The 17,082-nt window shown below is 49.8% G+C and overlaps 1 protein-coding gene across 1 annotated transcript in view; it reads left to right on the forward strand.

The window, feature by feature from the left end:
- Window positions 1-173: 173 nt before the first annotated feature.
- Window positions 174-17,082, forward strand: part of vwa8 (von Willebrand factor A domain containing 8) — a 46,876-nt gene continuing 29,967 nt past the window's right edge. The window contains exons 1-20 of the mRNA XM_062457106.1: window positions 174-451; window positions 953-1,030; window positions 1,501-1,631; window positions 3,012-3,122; window positions 5,964-6,131; window positions 6,345-6,509; window positions 6,667-6,825; window positions 6,986-7,090; window positions 7,183-7,311; window positions 7,982-8,116; window positions 8,206-8,283; window positions 10,708-10,868; window positions 10,942-11,055; window positions 12,726-12,894; window positions 13,026-13,103; window positions 13,904-14,019; window positions 14,178-14,278; window positions 14,676-14,782; window positions 15,413-15,484; window positions 16,625-16,701. Of these exons, the coding sequence (XP_062313090.1) occupies window positions 313-451; window positions 953-1,030; window positions 1,501-1,631; window positions 3,012-3,122; window positions 5,964-6,131; window positions 6,345-6,509; window positions 6,667-6,825; window positions 6,986-7,090; window positions 7,183-7,311; window positions 7,982-8,116; window positions 8,206-8,283; window positions 10,708-10,868; window positions 10,942-11,055; window positions 12,726-12,894; window positions 13,026-13,103; window positions 13,904-14,019; window positions 14,178-14,278; window positions 14,676-14,782; window positions 15,413-15,484; window positions 16,625-16,701 (2,393 nt within the window). The 5' untranslated portion in view covers window positions 174-312. The remainder of the gene's footprint in view (window positions 452-952; window positions 1,031-1,500; window positions 1,632-3,011; window positions 3,123-5,963; window positions 6,132-6,344; window positions 6,510-6,666; window positions 6,826-6,985; window positions 7,091-7,182; window positions 7,312-7,981; window positions 8,117-8,205; window positions 8,284-10,707; window positions 10,869-10,941; window positions 11,056-12,725; window positions 12,895-13,025; window positions 13,104-13,903; window positions 14,020-14,177; window positions 14,279-14,675; window positions 14,783-15,412; window positions 15,485-16,624; window positions 16,702-17,082) is intronic.

The raw sequence follows: 17,082 nt of genomic DNA on the forward strand, positions 1-17,082 counted from the left end.
AGGCCCTATCTGTTTAAATGTTAAACTTTTCTCATCTCATGTACCCATTCATTGTTTCAAATAAAACAAAATAAGATTTTTCCCTCAATGTTTCCGCACCTCTAAAGCGAACGAGTACAGTGGAACCAAGTGTAGTTAAAGTCTATAGCAGTAGCCTACCACGGAATATTCGGTACGGACAACATTGTCCGACTTTGATTATCTTCCGCCGTAACGTTGGAGGCGAGAGTGTTATGAAACCAGAATGATGAAATCTAAATTATAGAAAAGAGTCTGTCTGTGTTTTGAAACTGACCATACCAGTCTTTCGAAATGCATTCGCAAATATTATGCAAAGGCACAGCGGCGGCTGTGGCTGCGAGGAGAATGCGGAATATCATGGGACCTGTCCTGGGTAAGGCAGGGTGGACGTGGAGAACTCATGAGGTCAAACTCCTCAATACGTCCTCAGGTAACTGAACCATTTTCTGGCGACTGTATTAAAGTTACCCGAGTGTAGTATTCTTATTTTTACTTGGCCAATTAAAGGTTAGCTTGCATAAGACAAACTAACCGGCTAATCCTACTGCAAAGCTACTAGCTAAAGCTAGCTGTCAAAATAAACCCTAACAAAATGTGGGTCCCTGTATACAGGGATACGTGGGTGGTTGCCTTTAGAATGGGATAACTCCTCCCCATACCATGCCTATATTAGTTAGCTAACGTACCAAACACAAACTAAACTATTTCAACCATCTATTACTACAATTTGTAAAGATCATACACAATTTCCCTAAATTGTGTATGATCTAAATAGGTTAAGATAGACCGCTAGGGATTGTCTGGGGAGTATGACCAAATAGTTCCAATGTACCTGTTACAAATGTCAATGAACTTGGAACGTCTGCAAAGAGGTGCACTCCACCGGTCTTCTTGTGCATCCTAGTCTGATTGTATTTCCACTGTCTTCTAGGTGACACAGTGAAGATTGGAGATATCACCTACAAGCTGAAAACACCCCGCAACCCTGAACTCGTTCCTGTGAAACACAGTAGGTTTTCGAAGGATTTGAAACCACGTTGCAGTGTTGGTTTGTTCATGTACAGTATGTGTTTACATCTACTAGGGGTGTAACAATATATCTTGGAACAATATATGGCAATACAAAATGTTTACAATATGTATCGTAGAGTTATGGCAATATTTTTACAATACAACGTCGGTTTGATCCTATTGGTTGAGCTACCAGCACGTAACCTACTCTGCACCTGCGTCATGCGTGCATTCATTGCATTCACAGAAATCGCTTGAATGGAGTGAACTAAATTGTATGTACAGCAAAGAAAATGATTGAAAATGTTTTGGAAATAAATCTGTTCAGTGAATTTCAGTTCAATTTAAAATGTTGTTCAAAATATTGTGAAAAAAAGATTGTATTGTACACCCAGTATTGTGATACGTATCGAATCGTGAGCTGAGTGTATCGTTACACCCCTAACATCTACACTTACGTGTGTCCAGTTTCAGACTCCCTCACCCAGACGGTGGCCCAGCACCTGCGATGGATCATGCAGAAAGACCTGCTGGGTCAGGATGTGTTCCTCATCGGCCCCCCAGGACCCCTCAGGCGCACCATCGCCATGCAATACCTTGTAAGAACACACACACACAAAGCTGGTCAGACTGTAATCTTGATTTCATGTTGACGCTATGACCTTTCACCTCGTGTGAGGCATTTTTTTTGCCCCCTGTCCAAATTTCGGAGTTTGTGCACGCTTTTGATTGTATGTGGTCAGATTGGATCGTGGATCTTGGTAGGGATGTCAACAGTTAACATAGGAAGCTTTTGACCAGTTACTAGCACTATACTGTACTACATTTAAAGCAAGCACCCTGCTGCCATGTCCAAAGATGTCTCTCAGCCAAGCTGACAAGCATCACAAGCTGCTAGCAGAGAGGAGAAAGTGTGATGTTCGCCAACCCGAGGCCATCATCCAGTTGGTTTAGCCAATGAACAATATGGTGTGTGTGGTAGAGGCTGAGGGATTAAAAGACCTAGTTCGGTTTGTGAAGCCCAATTACGTAATGTCATGTCATCAAGAGCTACTGTGACTAAACAAACACAAAACAGAAGAAGGATGAGGTCAAAGTCAAGCTTGTTCTTGTTTGGTTAGCTCCTAGACTTCTCACTTCTTCTTTAAAAAAACAAAAAAAACAAATGGTAGACATGGGCCCAGTTATTTGGAGAAAAGCAAACATTTCAAACATTTCATTTCTTAAGAAGAATCTCATACCAACAGTGAAGCACGTGGTGGTGGTAGTGTGACGGTTTGGGGAGGTTTTGTTGCATTTGGACTTGGATGCCTTTCCATCACTGAAGGAACTTTGAATTCTGCTCTGTATCAGATAATTCTGACAGAGAGCCACTTGTCTGTGAACTGAAGCTGAATTACAGTTAGATCAAGTAGCAAAACAATGTCTGAAACATACAGTATAAGCACCTCTACCTGAGAATGGTTGAATGACGAGAAAATAAATGTTTTGGAATTATCTTTTCAAAGTCCAGGCTTAAACCCCATTGAAATGCTGTGGCAGGACCTGAAACGTGTAGTTTATGCTCAAAAGCAGAATGTCACTGATCTGAAGTAATACTACAAGGGTGTTACCAAAAACAGTGGGCCAAAACCTCCACAGTAGAGTGAATAACTCATAACTACAGACAGAGTTTGGATGCAGTCATTGCTGCTATTAGGGTGTGATCAGTTATTAACTTAAGGGGCCAATCACTTGTTTGTTTGTTTTTTTACACAAGGGCAGTAGGTGTTAAATAACTTTTTTATTTATTTATAAATGCATAAACGATTAATCAAATTTGTTTTTTTTTGTGTGAAGGAAGTGTCACTTCGATCTATTCATAGGTTTCGTTGAAGAACTGATGGCATTCAATGTAAAACTATGCAAAAATCCTGCGCCAGGGCCGATGTTAGAACCTGTTCTAACCTGTTCTAACCTGTTGTGCGTGTGCTCTTCAGGAGCTCACCAGGCGCGAGGTGGAGTACGTGGCCTTATCCAGAGACACCACAGAGACCGACCTGAAGCAGAGGAGAGAGATCCGCTCAGGGACGGCCTTCTACATAGACCAGGTACGTCATCCCCAGGGTCACACACCGCAGCACGTCAGACCTGAAGTGAACGGGTTTTGTCTTGGCCTTTTCAGGACTCCGGGACTCTGCCCTTGGCGACCAGGATCGTGTTTGTTTTGTCACTAGTCTTTTTGTCGAAGAGGCATGTCCTCTATGGGATTAGTTCAAAGAATAATCACTGAGAATTCAGAGTTGAATGAGTTGGTCTGTGAGATGGACGACAAATTGACTAGAGTACCATAGATGTACATAAAGTAGACATGTTTAAACGCACATCATCCCCCAAACACAACCCACCATCATCACCCAGCGTCCAAGCTGATACTACTAACACTTGGATTTCAATGTGTCTATGAGTACTTTGCTGTGAACCAGACGTTAGCTTTGAACAAATTCCCCGGGAACAACAAAATACTCTAAAGGAGAGATAGACAGATCCAATCAGAGGGGTGTCTGAGAAGTTATAGACCGCACTTTTTGACCTTTCTCACTAATTAGGCCTATTATTCAATGTAATTCAGATGTTATGCACATCAGTTTATAGCGCATCAGCCCTACATTCAGGGCTTTCGGATGCCATGGCAACCAGCTGTTAAGAGGCTGGGGCCTTGTTCTATTCCATCCCATTGAGAGGTGTTCCATCCCAGACAGATGCTGGTGAGCTGATCTTTGATCTATGGTGATGAGTCAGGGAGGTTCCCATGGAGACCAGGCATTCTTAGTGGATTGATTGCTCCAGAGAAAGTGTCAGATCTCCTGGCTGTTCCAGGGTCTATATAAACCCCCCACCCAGTCAAACCCAGCCTGTTAGTCGCTGAGAATTCAGTCCGGGGTCACTGAAGACAATAAGAAGGGTCTGTCTGGTTCTGCGAGAGTTAATGGTCAGAGAAGTCATTGCAGTTATCCAGCGCACCTGTGTGATTCTTATTAGGAGGGTTTATACAAAACGAATGCTATCAGAGGACACGCGTTATAATTCAGCCTGTGCCTGATAGAGGAATGAATGTTCAAAAGGAAAGCAGGGGTAGATTTCGTTTTGTTAATAGTGTCTAATCCCCCCCTCCCCTCCCACACACGCACTCACAAACACATAAACACCTATTCCCTTTTTAACACCCCCCCCCTCTTTTTTTTATTTTTTATAAACAGGTGTCCGTTGTTTCCATGGAAACTGTTCTTGAATGGCTGCACTATCACAGATTGAGCTAATTAGTGTGAAGTAATTCTTATCGTCAGTCGTTTTCTTCTGTTAAAAAACACGGGGGTTGGCAACGGCCGTGTGTGTGTGCGCGCGTGCGAGGAGTCACTTGGCGGGACGGAACCCGGGGAGGTGGTTGGTGTCGATTGTGTTTGTGGGAGACGAACAGGATGGCGGGCCCGTGTCTTCAGGATCGGGGAGGTGCGTTTGTGTGTGGCGAGGTGTTAACTAGAACAGCGCAGTGTTCCTGTGGGTCTTGGTCTCGTTCTGAGTCCTATATTAAGGCTTTGTGTGTCAGTCCCTCTGCTCCCCCTCTCTCCTCCACAGTGAACACCGACGGTGGATATAGGCTCAGGATGGAAATAATTGCAACTCTTCTAAACTGTCTCCAACCACATCTCCCCAGTTAGCATGCACGTTATATAAGATAACCTCAAAGCGAGAAGGATAGCGACCAAACTGCAAATAGCCTCCGTCTGAATCCGTTCTCGCTTATCCGCCCCCCCCCCCCCCCCGCTTGGATACCACATTCCAGTTCGTGACGTAAATGGACCTAGAATCCGTTCTTGTGCAGAACAACCTTGTAGGCAGGTCACCCGGCCCGACCTCCCCCATCGCATGCAGTTTCGTGTGTTTTCGAAAAAACGTGAACTTCGCGCTGAACTTGAAACTTTGCGCGGCGAGCACGTCCAACATCACGCCTGCCGCCTCGGCTCAAAGCTCCCGTTCCACGGGATGCACGGGGCCTAGAGGGATGGCTGTGTTGTCGTCGAGGACTGTAGAGGAAGTGACACCGCTGCTCAGGCCGCGTTACACCGGCCGGGTTGTGGTTTCCCCCCTCCGCTTTGCCGCCCTGCGTCACTCACATTTCTCACAATGATCTGATTACAGTGGCGCGGCCGAAAACGGATCGGGAGTTAAACATAGTGCATCTGGTACTGACTTGAGTTTTATGGTCGTGCTTTCCCACACGACCTGCCGTGTATTTACATACAAACCTAATTACACGGCGACCCGCTCTGTGGTCGCCTCAGACGGCTAGTTTCCTGCCTTTGACGTCAGCGCCCGTTTGATTTCGGCGCACACATGCTCGTACACACCCACGCAGGTTTGCACACACACACACACACACGCGCGCATGCTTGGGTGTCTACGTTGGCATCGCTAACCACACTGGTTGGCTGAAGGGAGAAAATAGCTTGTTTTAAAATAGAAAAAAAGTGTTTTGATGTGTGTGGGTGTCTCTGTCGGGCCATGGTGACGATTATATAAAAAAGTACAGCGTTGAGAGGACATCCTCAGGAAAGCTTTATGGCGGCCCTGTATTGTTAAATGGAGCATGAGACGATGAGCTGATGCACAGATTGCTTTCTGTTTTCCAAAGCCTAAGTGCTTCCAGTAAAACGTGTCGCTGTTGACTCATTTTAGTGTGGTCCAAGGTAAAGATCATTAATAAGTACTTGTTGTTGAGAGTGGACTCGGCTTGATGGTGAGAAGAAGAAAAACTGGAACTGAAATAGCCATACAGTTGATTCCAACGGTTTGACCAAAGGTGTTCCATTTAGCAGACATGAAACATGGTGTCGATCGCTCGGCTGATTGATCCGGTCGAGCGATGGAACGATTGATCTGTCGGTCCCCAGTGTGCGGTGCGGGCGGCGACCGAGGGCAGGATCCTGGTTCTGGAGGGCCTGGAGAAGGCAGAGAGGAACGTCCTCCCGGTTCTCAACAACCTGCTGGAGAACCGAGAGATGCAGCTGGAGGACGGACGGTTCCTCATGTCAGCCGAGCGCTACGACAAACTGCTTCAGGTGGGCCGAGGCGAGCGGGAACGCTCCGCGATCAAACCCCTTCCAACCGTCCTTGGAAGGAAGTCCACATGTTTTAAAGATTTTCTCTGGAAATGGGCTCTGTAGGGAATGAATAACTGTGTAGTTTCTTGAAAGAATCCCTCAAGATCTGATTCAGGTGACAAGTATGATTCAGTGTCTGAATAAGTCCCATCTCTGACCTGTGACTCCCAGGACCACACTAAAGAGGAGCTTGACGCCTGGAAGATTGTCCGCGTCAGTGAGGACTTCCGGGTCATCGCCCTGGGACTTCCTGTCCCCAGGTACAAGGGCAACCCCTTAGACCCGCCCCTCCGCTCCCGCTTCCAGGCCAGAGACATCTACTACCAACCCTTCAAGGTCAGAGCAACGATCGCAGACGATCAGCTTCTCTCCGATGTTCTATCTCTCTCTCACACATACTCTCTATCTCTCTCTATCTCTCTCTCCAACTCTCTCTCTCTCTCTCTCTCTCTCTCTCTCTCTCTCTCTCTCTCTCTCTCTCTCTCTCTCTCAGGACCAGCTGGAGTTGTTGTACTCTGTGGGACCAAACATACCAGCGGAGCGGGTGTCCCAGCTCCTCTCCCTGGCCACCACGCTCTGCTCCCAGGAGTCCGCCACCCTGGGCCTGCCTGACTTCCCCGTCGACAACCTGCCAGCCGCCCTGAAAATACTGGTGAGGTCACCGGCTCTCCGTCAAAAGGCCTGCGGGACGACGCGTGCATATTTCACGAGAGGGTTTCCCTCTCGCCGGCCGTGTCGGAGGCGAGGCGGTCAAGCTGTCCCCTCGCGGCCAGCCAGGAAGTAAAGGAGCCCTGTGCTTGTCTCCCCTCCAGGATGCGTTCCCCATGCTGTCCTCCCAGCAGCTGGTCCACAGGCTGTATCCCTACAGCAGCATGCTGGGCAAGGAGGGACGCACCGCCGTGGAGGGCGCCCTCGGTGTAAGGATACACACACACACACACACACACAGACGCACACACACACACAGACACACACACTGTTGACCAGGTTCCCTCTGTCTCTGTCCTAGAGGTTTGAGCTGCTGGACTCGCGGTCCCAGCCGGCCCCCAGCTCCGTCCTCAAGGTGGCGCCGGCGAGCGAGGCGGGGGGCCAGGCGGAGGTCACCCTGCGCATCACCCACCAAGACATCCCCTTCCAGGCAAGGCTGCCCGCCACCAGAGACCTACAGGGTCTCACGAGGTCCTTTAGCACGACGCTCGGTCACCAAAGGGCTTCAGCGTGGCTTCCTGTTTGAGACCTAGAATATCTCCCCATATGGCAAAGCCATGTTTTGGGGAAATGGCCCTCCATACCATCATTTGAACTACTCTACACGTGTTAGACCACATACACTCACGCACACGACGTTTCAGCAGCCTAGCAATGTTTTCTTTTCCCCTGACCAGTGTTGGCCTGTGTTGTCTTTGGAAAGATTTGCACGCAGGCTGTCCTCTCTGCTGTCAAATAGCTCACCGTTGGGATATCTTGGAGATATACAGAGTTCAAAGAGAAACAGTTTGTCAGCTCAGTTAGTGGTCGAGCCATGGAAATGATGTCACAATGGCCAGCTTTTTGAATGTATTGTTTGGTGTGTTTGGCCTGAGTGTGGTCCCAATATCTGTGAGAGTGGGAAGGGCCTAATATGGAGTAGAAAGCTGTTCTGTGCTTTAACTGTACAATTCTGAGGTATGACAAATGTTGGAACGGGGGTCAAAGCCGGTTCCTAGTCTTACTAAAGCTGGAGACATCTGCAAGTGTAGCTTAAGTGTTTGGAAAAACACTTTTTATCCATCTTTCTCAATCTATAATATATAATTTTGCGACTACAGGTCCCAGCAGGCACCAGGGCACCCCGCCCCCCCAACAGCAACCCTGCATTCATCAGCACCTCAAGCCACGCCCAGCTGCTGGCGGAGATGATGCAGTCACACCTGGTCAAAGACATGTGCCTAATAGGGGCTAAGGTGCGCGCACACACACACATCACTAAGCTCCATAGACATCCACACAGAACACAGTACCAGGATGTGTCATGTGATTTTGTGTCTTGCAGGGATGTGGCAAGTCAGTAATTGCCAAAGAGTTTGCAGAGATGCTGGGATACAGCATAGAGCCTATTATGATGTACCAGGTAAGGTCCCCTTGACATAGAGACCATCCTCTCAACACTTCCCGCTTCTAACACGACATGCTATGTAAAGATGTTAGTGAGCATGCATGCATACTAGTGCATGCATACTAGCATGCACTAGTATCCAAGGATTAAGCTGGGTGTATGTTTTTATTTAATTATTCTATTAAATTTGTATTTGATTTTCTTTTGATATTGTCAGTTTTGATTATTGTGTAAGTACAGTAAGTGAGTGCATGTGTCTTTGTGGCAACTGAATGTATGTGGGATTCTGTAGGTCATGATCTGGGATTTGATAGAGGAAAGGGGATTCAGACCAGGAAGTATCCTTAAATAGAAGGTCTTTCATGTGAACTGCACATTGCTGAATGCTTTGACCCCTTGCAGACGGGAAATTATCCGTTTCGTCAGTGTGAACAGCATGACCCAGAAAGGTCTGTTGAAGACGGTAGAAGCGATTAACAGTCAGTACCAGAATTAGTGTGACAGCTGGTTCTGCTGACTCAGTTGGTTAGAGCCAGGTGCTTCACAGCTACCAGTGGACCTCATGCCCTCATTGTCTCAACAGGGAGCAGGCAGCAGGGATAAGGAGCAGGGAGAGTGGATGAGGGGCAGGGAGAGTGGATGAGGGGCAGGGAGAGTGGATGAGGGCAGGGAGAGTGGATGAGGGGCAGGGAGAGTGGATGAGGGGCAGGGAGAGTGGATGAGGGGCAGGGAGAGTGGATGAGGGGCAGGGAGAGTGGATGAGGAGCAGGGAGACTGGATGAGGAGCAGGGAGAGTGGATGAGGGGCAGGGAGAGTGGATGAGGAGCATGGAGAGTGATGAGGGGCAGGGAGAATGGATGAGGGGCAGGGAGAGTGGATGAGGATCAGGGAGAGTGGATGAGGAGCAGGGAGAGTGGATGAGGGGCACAGAGAGTGGATGAGGAGCAGGGAGAGTGGATGAGGGGCAGGGAGAGTGGATGAGGAGCAGGGAGAGTGGATGATGGGCAGGGAGAGTGGATCAGGGGCAGGGAGAGTGGATGAGGGGTAGGGAGAGTGGATGAGGGGCAGGGAGAGTGGACGAGGGGCAGGGAGAGTGGACGAGGGGCAGGGAGAGTGGACGAGGAGCAGGGAGAGTGGACGAGGGAGCAGGGTGCAGAGAGGAGAGAGGCTGTCAGAGACGAGAAAGGGGGGCAGAGAGGAGGAGGCAGGGAGATGTAGTTTTATAGCAGTGGGAGTACAACAGTTACGGGTGAGGTGAGGCAGCTAGCGGAGAGGTCTTTTGGATCTGCTGCCTAGAGACCAGGGTGACTCTCTTTAGTGTCCATGTAGTAATATAACCTTGAGTGTGAGTGTGTAGAAATACCAAGAATTGTTTGGGCTGGATCAGCAGTGTGCAGGAAATGGATGATGCGGTGTGTGTGTGGGTGTGTGAGTCTACGCTTGTGCATCACACTGAAGCTATTTTTAGCTCTCTGAAGTCAAGGGTTACTTTGCACAGGGAGTAGTGGAATTCTATGGTGCAATTCATCTCGTCATGTTGAAAATACTATTTCGGAAGGCCAAGTTCCATCTGTCACCGAACAAAATTGGGATTTCAATGTGTGTGCGCTCTCTTTTTGTTACGAATGTTACAAAATGTATTTAATCTGAAGAAAACGCTCTTCCATGCCATATTAGAGAGTAGTTGTATTGTCGATGTTCTAACTTGGCGACATCAATTAAGTTATTTTGTTATGGAAAATGAATTCCTTTTGAAGTGTCATTCTCTGCTGGCTAACTGGAGGCATAATGTCCCAGTGCGCCATAGCAGGGGTTTCCCTGAGGAACATGAGGAATCCCTGCCTGCCACATGATACTGACTGTCAAAAGGCAGACAGAAAGGTAGAGGACAGACAGGCAAACAGACAGTCACACAGGCAGGGAGATGGGCAGGCAGACAGACAGGCAAGGATGCAGTCTGACAAGTAGACAGAATGACAGACAGGCAGGCAGGCAGACAGACCGACAGACAGGCAGGTAAGCAGAACAGCAGTCAGTCAGACAGGCAAACACACTAGCAGACAGGCACAAAGATAGTTGGGCAGACAGTAGCACTCAGGGAGGTCTGAGCAGATGCACTCACCACCACGTCTCACAGTTTGCACGGTACAGACTTCTATCCTGACCCGACAATCCAGTCAGACAGACTGTGTGTCTGGAGCTGGGTCAATGTTGGCTCCTCTCACTGGTACTGCGTGCTAAATATTAGATGACACTCTGACACAGTCGATGTATACTGCTGAACGTCCGTGGGCCTGCGTGGGTTTTAACTTGCACTCTCACACTCTCTCTCTCTCTCTCTCTCTCTCACTCTCTGTCTCTCTCTCTCTTTCTCTGTCTCTCTCACTCTCTGTCTCACTCTCTCTCTGTCTCTCTCCCCCCTCCTTTTCTGTCCACCAGGACATGACCGCCAGGGACCTGTTACAGCAGAGGTACACACTGCCTAATGGCGACACGGCCTGGAGAGCCTCTCCTCTGGTCACCGCAGCCCAGGAGGGGAAGCTACTGCTGCTGGACGGCATCCACCGAGTCAACCTGGGGACGCTGGCCGTGCTGTCCAGGTACACACACACACACACACACACACACACACATACTCGCACATGCCCCCTAATGTCTCTCCTCGTGTGCTAGGCTGCTGCATGACCGGGAGCTGTCCCTGTATGACGGGACCAGGCTGGTGAGGTGGGACCGGTACCAGGCTCTGAAACAGGACTTGCAGCTGACAGACCAACAGCTCCACGACAGGTGGGGGGCTGGAGGAACTCTCCATTTGGAACCAGAACAGTTAGCCGGAACGTGCGTGTGTGTGGGGGGGGGGCTAGAGGACTGTCACAGGCATCGGTGTCCACCACCTGGATCGCTACTCAGCCCACGCCGACACCCTGGGATAGGGGGAGCGGGTAGCAGGTAGCACACACCACCTGTGCTGTGATGTTTCCCCTACTGGCACACTGAGACAAGGCGTCCCTGTGGAGGTGGCAGGTGTGTGTGTGTGTGTGTGTGAGAGAGAAGAGAGAGTGAGAGAAGTGCTTACCTCTCAGGGTGTCAACATCTCAGCTTGTACATCCGTCTGCCAGACATGGAGGCGTGTGTGTGTGTGTGTGTATTTGCATGTGTACGTGCGTGCATGCGTGGGAGGCCAGGTTAATCACGTTTATTGGGTCTCAGTGGCTAATTTCTTACCTGCTTCCTTTGATTTGTCATCTAGGATTACACCCCCTACCCATGCTTTCCATCTGGTGTCAAACGCGGGCGCGCACACACACGCGCGCAGTGTCAGGTGTCGGGGATGAAGCGAAATGATCGGTTGCGTAATAACTGAGGCGTTGATTAAGACACCATGACATCATCATGACAAGCACTGTCATGACACCGCCGCGTTGAAATGCGCACACACCCACACATTAACCAGGAAGTGATCCTCGTTGAGGAGTATTGATGTGTCTGGGACGGACTGAAAATGAAATGTTGTGCTCGCCGACAGTGGAAACACAACCAACCCTACTTTTTATATCCACCCCCACCAGCATAACAGCGACCTAGGAGGATAGATGGAGAGGGATAGAGAAGGAGGGAGGGGGGGAGGGAGAAAGTCGGGGAAAGTGAGTGAGGATAGAAACGAGAGTGAGGGGGGGTCAGAGAGGAGGGAGAGATTGTATTTTCTTGGGCTGCAGTGTGCTGGTTATTGGCAGGCGAGCTGTGTTTATCCCGGCCTGCCCGTCACTCTCCCGTTTAGACACTCGTGCTCGGATGCACCCCAAAGGTTGACCTGACGACGACATCACATGGGCTCTGTTGATAGCTGTTCCCCCGGAGACGACATTTCAACATCAAAGCTCCTCCCGGTCAGAGAAATTTCCTCTGCAGAGTCACCACAAGCACACACACGCACGCACACACAAACACCGTCTACACAGGACTCAGAGCATGCTTATGAAGGTAAATTTTCACAGTCTAGATGACCTTAGAGGGCCTTAGAGCAACAGGATACGCGATCAGAAGCTATTGTGGATTTTTAAAGTGTGTGTGTGTGTGCCCCACCTTGGCTGGCAGGAAGGATGTTTGTGGCGGCGCGTCTGGGCTGAAATAAACCCACTTCCTCTTCCTCTGTTTTCGTTGTGGATACCCAACAATATGAGTCTGCCGGGGTGGGGTGTGTACTGCATGTGCAGTGTGTGTGTGGACACATCGCCCCAGCTGTCTGTTTGGATCATACACACACACCGCCAGCAGTCCCACTGATGTCAAAAGGGATGATGCTCACTGTGATTGAAGATCACACACACGCGCACACACACTCACACACACACACACGTGACTAGGAGATATCAGAGCTCAGGGATGCTGTAACTGTTCTTTAAGAGGTTTAAAGTGTGCTTGTGTGTATTTTCTGTGCGTGTGTGTGTGTGTTCCAGGTCCATCTTCCCGGTCCACCCATCGTTCCGTGTGCTGGCCCTGGCGGAGCCCCCGGTGGTGGGCAGCAGTGGGCAGCAGTGGCTGGGCCCGGAGCTGCTCACCATGTTCCTCTTCCACACCGTCCAGCCCCTGGCCAGGGCCCAGGAGAGCAGCCTCATCACAGGACTGGTAACACACACACACACCATTCACTGACCGAATGCACAAAAAATTGCTGCAGATTGAGAATGCACGTATGATGATACCGTCGATCTTGTTTGCCTGTCCTGAGTCTACCGGACCCTTCTCTTCCTCTCCAGAATCCAAAGGTTCCCAAGGAAGCAGTGGATCAGCTCCTAGACCTTACACATACCCTCAGACAGACCAATGACCCCACTGTAAGACCTGTGTGTGTGTGTGTGTGTGGGTGTTCTATCTCGTCCCCAACTGGAGGACCGTTAGATGCGATGGCAGGGAATGAGCACGTTACTCAACTCTGAATCCAACTTTGAAAATGTGCTCTCACCATTACCCGTCTCCTCGAGTGCTTAACAGTCAATGGCATATCTCCGACCATAGGGGACAATCGTTTTCTACGCTTGGTCAGGGCACCGATCTCAATGCAAAGTGTGTTCACTATAAAGCTGTTCAATCAACACTAAGACTATGGAGTTAACCGCTGTCAAGAGTATTCAAAACTGACCGCCAGAAGCTATGGTGACACGCCCTGGAGCATGTCCATCCCTACTGACATACCAGGGAGAACCGGTAACTTTATATGGGAAAAGAAAAAGGAAATATGATCAAATCTTGTGGAAAAATCCATCTTGTAATAAGACACAAGTGAATACAGAAACATACCTTCGGTGCACCTTCGAAATCAAACGTTAAAAGCTGTTTGAAACCGAATGTTCAGGAAGACAGCTTCTAATGACAATTCCTGAGTCTTCGTCACCTACTGTGGAGTGGGTGGAGAGGACCCTGTCATGCTCACACCCACACAGGGTGTGAGCATGACAGTGCTCACAGACGGCCTATACACGTTCCCCCCATACAGGATCAATTAGACCACGTCTGGGAATCCATGAACCAGACGTGGTATAATCGATGTGGTAGAACCCTTTATTCAGCCCTACTTGTGTGTGTGTGTGTGTGTGTGTGTGTGTGTATTGACCCATGCCCTCTTGTCTCTGTGCAGGCCCAGTCCCTCGCGTCTTCTCTCTCTACCAGGCAGCTGCTGAGAATCTGCCGGCGTCTGTCCCAGTACCCAGACGAGAGCGTCGCTCACGCCGTCAACAAGGCCTGCTTGTCAAGGTACACACAGTTACTGTGTGTGTGTATATGTATGTTTATATGTATGTATACACACACTTAATATACACACACACACATCCTCAAACATTGACAGAACGGCCATTTCTCTGCCGCCAATTGATTATTTATCTGTGTATGTGTGTGTGTTGCACACGCAGGTTCCTGCCCAGCCTGGCTCGCTCCTCTCTCCAAAAGAGTCTGACTAACTGCTCCATACAGGACAAACCTGACCCTGCCGAGCACACACGTGACCACAGCTGTAAGTCCGTCCATGTGTAACACGCACATGCGCACCTAAACACGTGCACGCACGCACGCCCATAGCTGTAAGGTGTCGCGCACGTGCACGCCTGTGGCAACCTGCCCCGTCCACACAGCTTGAGCCGTTTCTCAGGTGTGTCAGGCGGGAGTCAGGTGGCTGAGCGGTTAGGGAATCGGTCTCGTAATCAGAAGGTCGCCGGTTGGATTCCCGGCCGTTCAAAATGACGTTGTGTCCTTGGGCGAGGCACTTCACCCAAAGCCTCGGGGGGAATGTCCCTGTACTTACTGTAAGTCGCTCTGGATAAGAGCGTCTGCTAAATGTAAGAGCGTCTGCTAAATGACTAAATGTATGTCTGTCTGTCTGCCTGTCTGTCTGTCTGCCTGTCTGTCTCCAGGCTCAGTGAAGGAAGGCGTGCTGACCATCGGCAGTGTCTCTGCTCCTGTCTACAGTACCAGTGAGAGGATGAAGGTTCCGGACGTCCTCTTCTACGACAACACGCAGGTACACCTCAGCCGCCACGAAACCCCCACGAGATGTGGTGTGCGCCTGTTTGTGTGCTTGCGTCACACTCGTTCAGTCGGGAGCAGCACAGGCGGTTTGTCTGTCTGACACCTGGAAATTTGAGTGGCCTGACCTAGAACCATCCATATCTCTCTCCCTACCTACATTACATCCGTTTATTCATTTTCCATCCATCCAGCCCATTCTTGTTTTTTTCCCCCAGTCTGCTGCTGAAAGTGTAAGGGAAGAGAGAGAGATTGCGTCAGATTAGAGGAGAAAGGAGATTTTTAAAAATATTTTTACCTGCCCCATTTTCCAGTGACCTGTTTTTTGTCCTGTCCTACAGAGAGAGAAAGAGGAGGAGGGGAGGGGGGGATTCAAGAAAATGGGTTTTGTGTGTGTATGGAGGGGGTGGGGTGAGAAAAGAGGAGACAGTCCTTCCAATCAACGAACACATGAAGACAGCTCCTGTGTTTGCATCACACACCCGCTGAGTGTTAACTGACCTCTCAGTGCAGTGAAGGAGTCGACCAGAGTAGGCTTATCACAACAAGAAAGACCGACTTTTTAATGCCTTGATAGTGGTTGGTGTTGATGTGTGTCTGTGTGCCTTTTCTCTCTCTCCCTCAGCACATGATGGTGATGGAGGACATGTTGAAAGACTTCCTGTTGGGGGAACACCTCCTATTGGTGGGAAACCAGGTGAGAGACCAATCACCGCCTAGCCCTCCAGTAGTGTTACTGTAGGGATGTCTGGAAGGAGACAGTGTTGTTTTTCAATGATGTTCTGGGTGCTTTGAGCACCACAAGACCTGATCAATCGTTCCAGTATTTTCGAGAGAAGACCGAAGTCTCTACGGCCGGTATCTCCAAAACCTACACAAAAAACTATCTAGATGGATGAATAGCACTACGGGAAAGAGGAACAATATGTATGTTATTTTTTTTATTTTGGGGTGAACTGTTCATTTAAGAATGGATGCATTTAGGCCCGGCTACTAAAAATAGAATGTCAACATTGCTCTATACAGCTGATACTGCAGGTTTAGAGTGAGGCTGAATGTGTCGGCTGTGCCTGTCAGGAAACCCCGAGCACAGAGGCCAGTTGGAGAGCTGCTGGAAATACTAGGTCTCTTCTAACCAGGTCAATGATGACAGCTGTGTTTGATCAGATGGCTTGTGACACATTCTCATACTATCTGGCCCCCAGCCTCCATCACCCCGTCCACCCTCCGGCCTCCACCTCCCTCCTTTTAAGCCTGTAACCTTCATTTTTGGATCCCTCCACTCTCCATCCCCCCCCCCCTCTCTTTATCTAAGCCCACTCTGAACCTTCTATCCCCCACTTCATCCCCTCTCCAGTTTATCCATCCATCCCTCCTTCCTCCCCTCGTTCCAGTTTATCCATCCATCCCTCCTTCCTCCCCTCTCCACTCCAGTTTATCCATCCCTCCCTCCTCCCCTCCCCGCTCCAGTGTCTCCATCCACTCGGGGCCCTAGGCTCCAGGGGACGGCATGGAGAGGACAGAGTTCTTCAAGAGGAGGGACAAAGCAATGAGTGGACACGCTGTACCCTTCGTAGTGCCCTTGAGTGTCAGCGAGTGGGCGAGTGTCTGGCCGGCCTGCCAGATGCCTGACTGAAATGCTGCAGGCCTCACGAGACATTTAGATACAAGCCGGACTTCGAGTCAACGTCCCTGTCAGAACACACTACCATCAAGGACTGGTTCACTGCTAAACTGGGATTGTTATTTGCAACAGTAGGAATATCTAATGTGGGTAAAAACAAATATATAATAACTTTTTGTGTGTAACCGTGTGTGTGTGTGTGTTTTTCTCCAGGGTGTAGGCAAGAACAAGATTGTGGACAGATTCCTCCACCTCCTCAACAGGCCCAGAGAGTACCTCCAGCTGCACAGGTAACAGGGGTTGCCGCCCAGGTCACGCTGACACACACCCTCTCTTTATCTCTGTGTGTCAACACTCAAATTCCCCCGGCCCCTCACCCAGCAGCGCCAACACCAGCTCCTGTCACGGAGACGGCTCCCAGGGACCCAGTGTTCTCGTTTGCCGCCCCCGCCTAGCCGTGGCTTCGTCTAAGGGTGTCACGGCTATTTCTGTACCCCGGGAAATCAGGCCACCGTGCAGCCTCCTGTCTCCAGGCCAAGGAGAGCCTATGGAGAGGCTGCTTCCTGCTGTCCAGGGCCTGGTGTTATTCATAGGCATGGTAATCACACCTGGATGGAAATGGGTCACGGTCGCCAGCGACGCCGGGGGCTGCTCGGCTCGCGCGCTACTCG

Source organism: Osmerus eperlanus, chromosome 3 (genome assembly GCF_963692335.1).
Source record: "Osmerus eperlanus chromosome 3, fOsmEpe2.1, whole genome shotgun sequence".
Classification (NCBI taxonomy): domain Eukaryota; kingdom Metazoa; phylum Chordata; class Actinopteri; order Osmeriformes; family Osmeridae; genus Osmerus; species Osmerus eperlanus.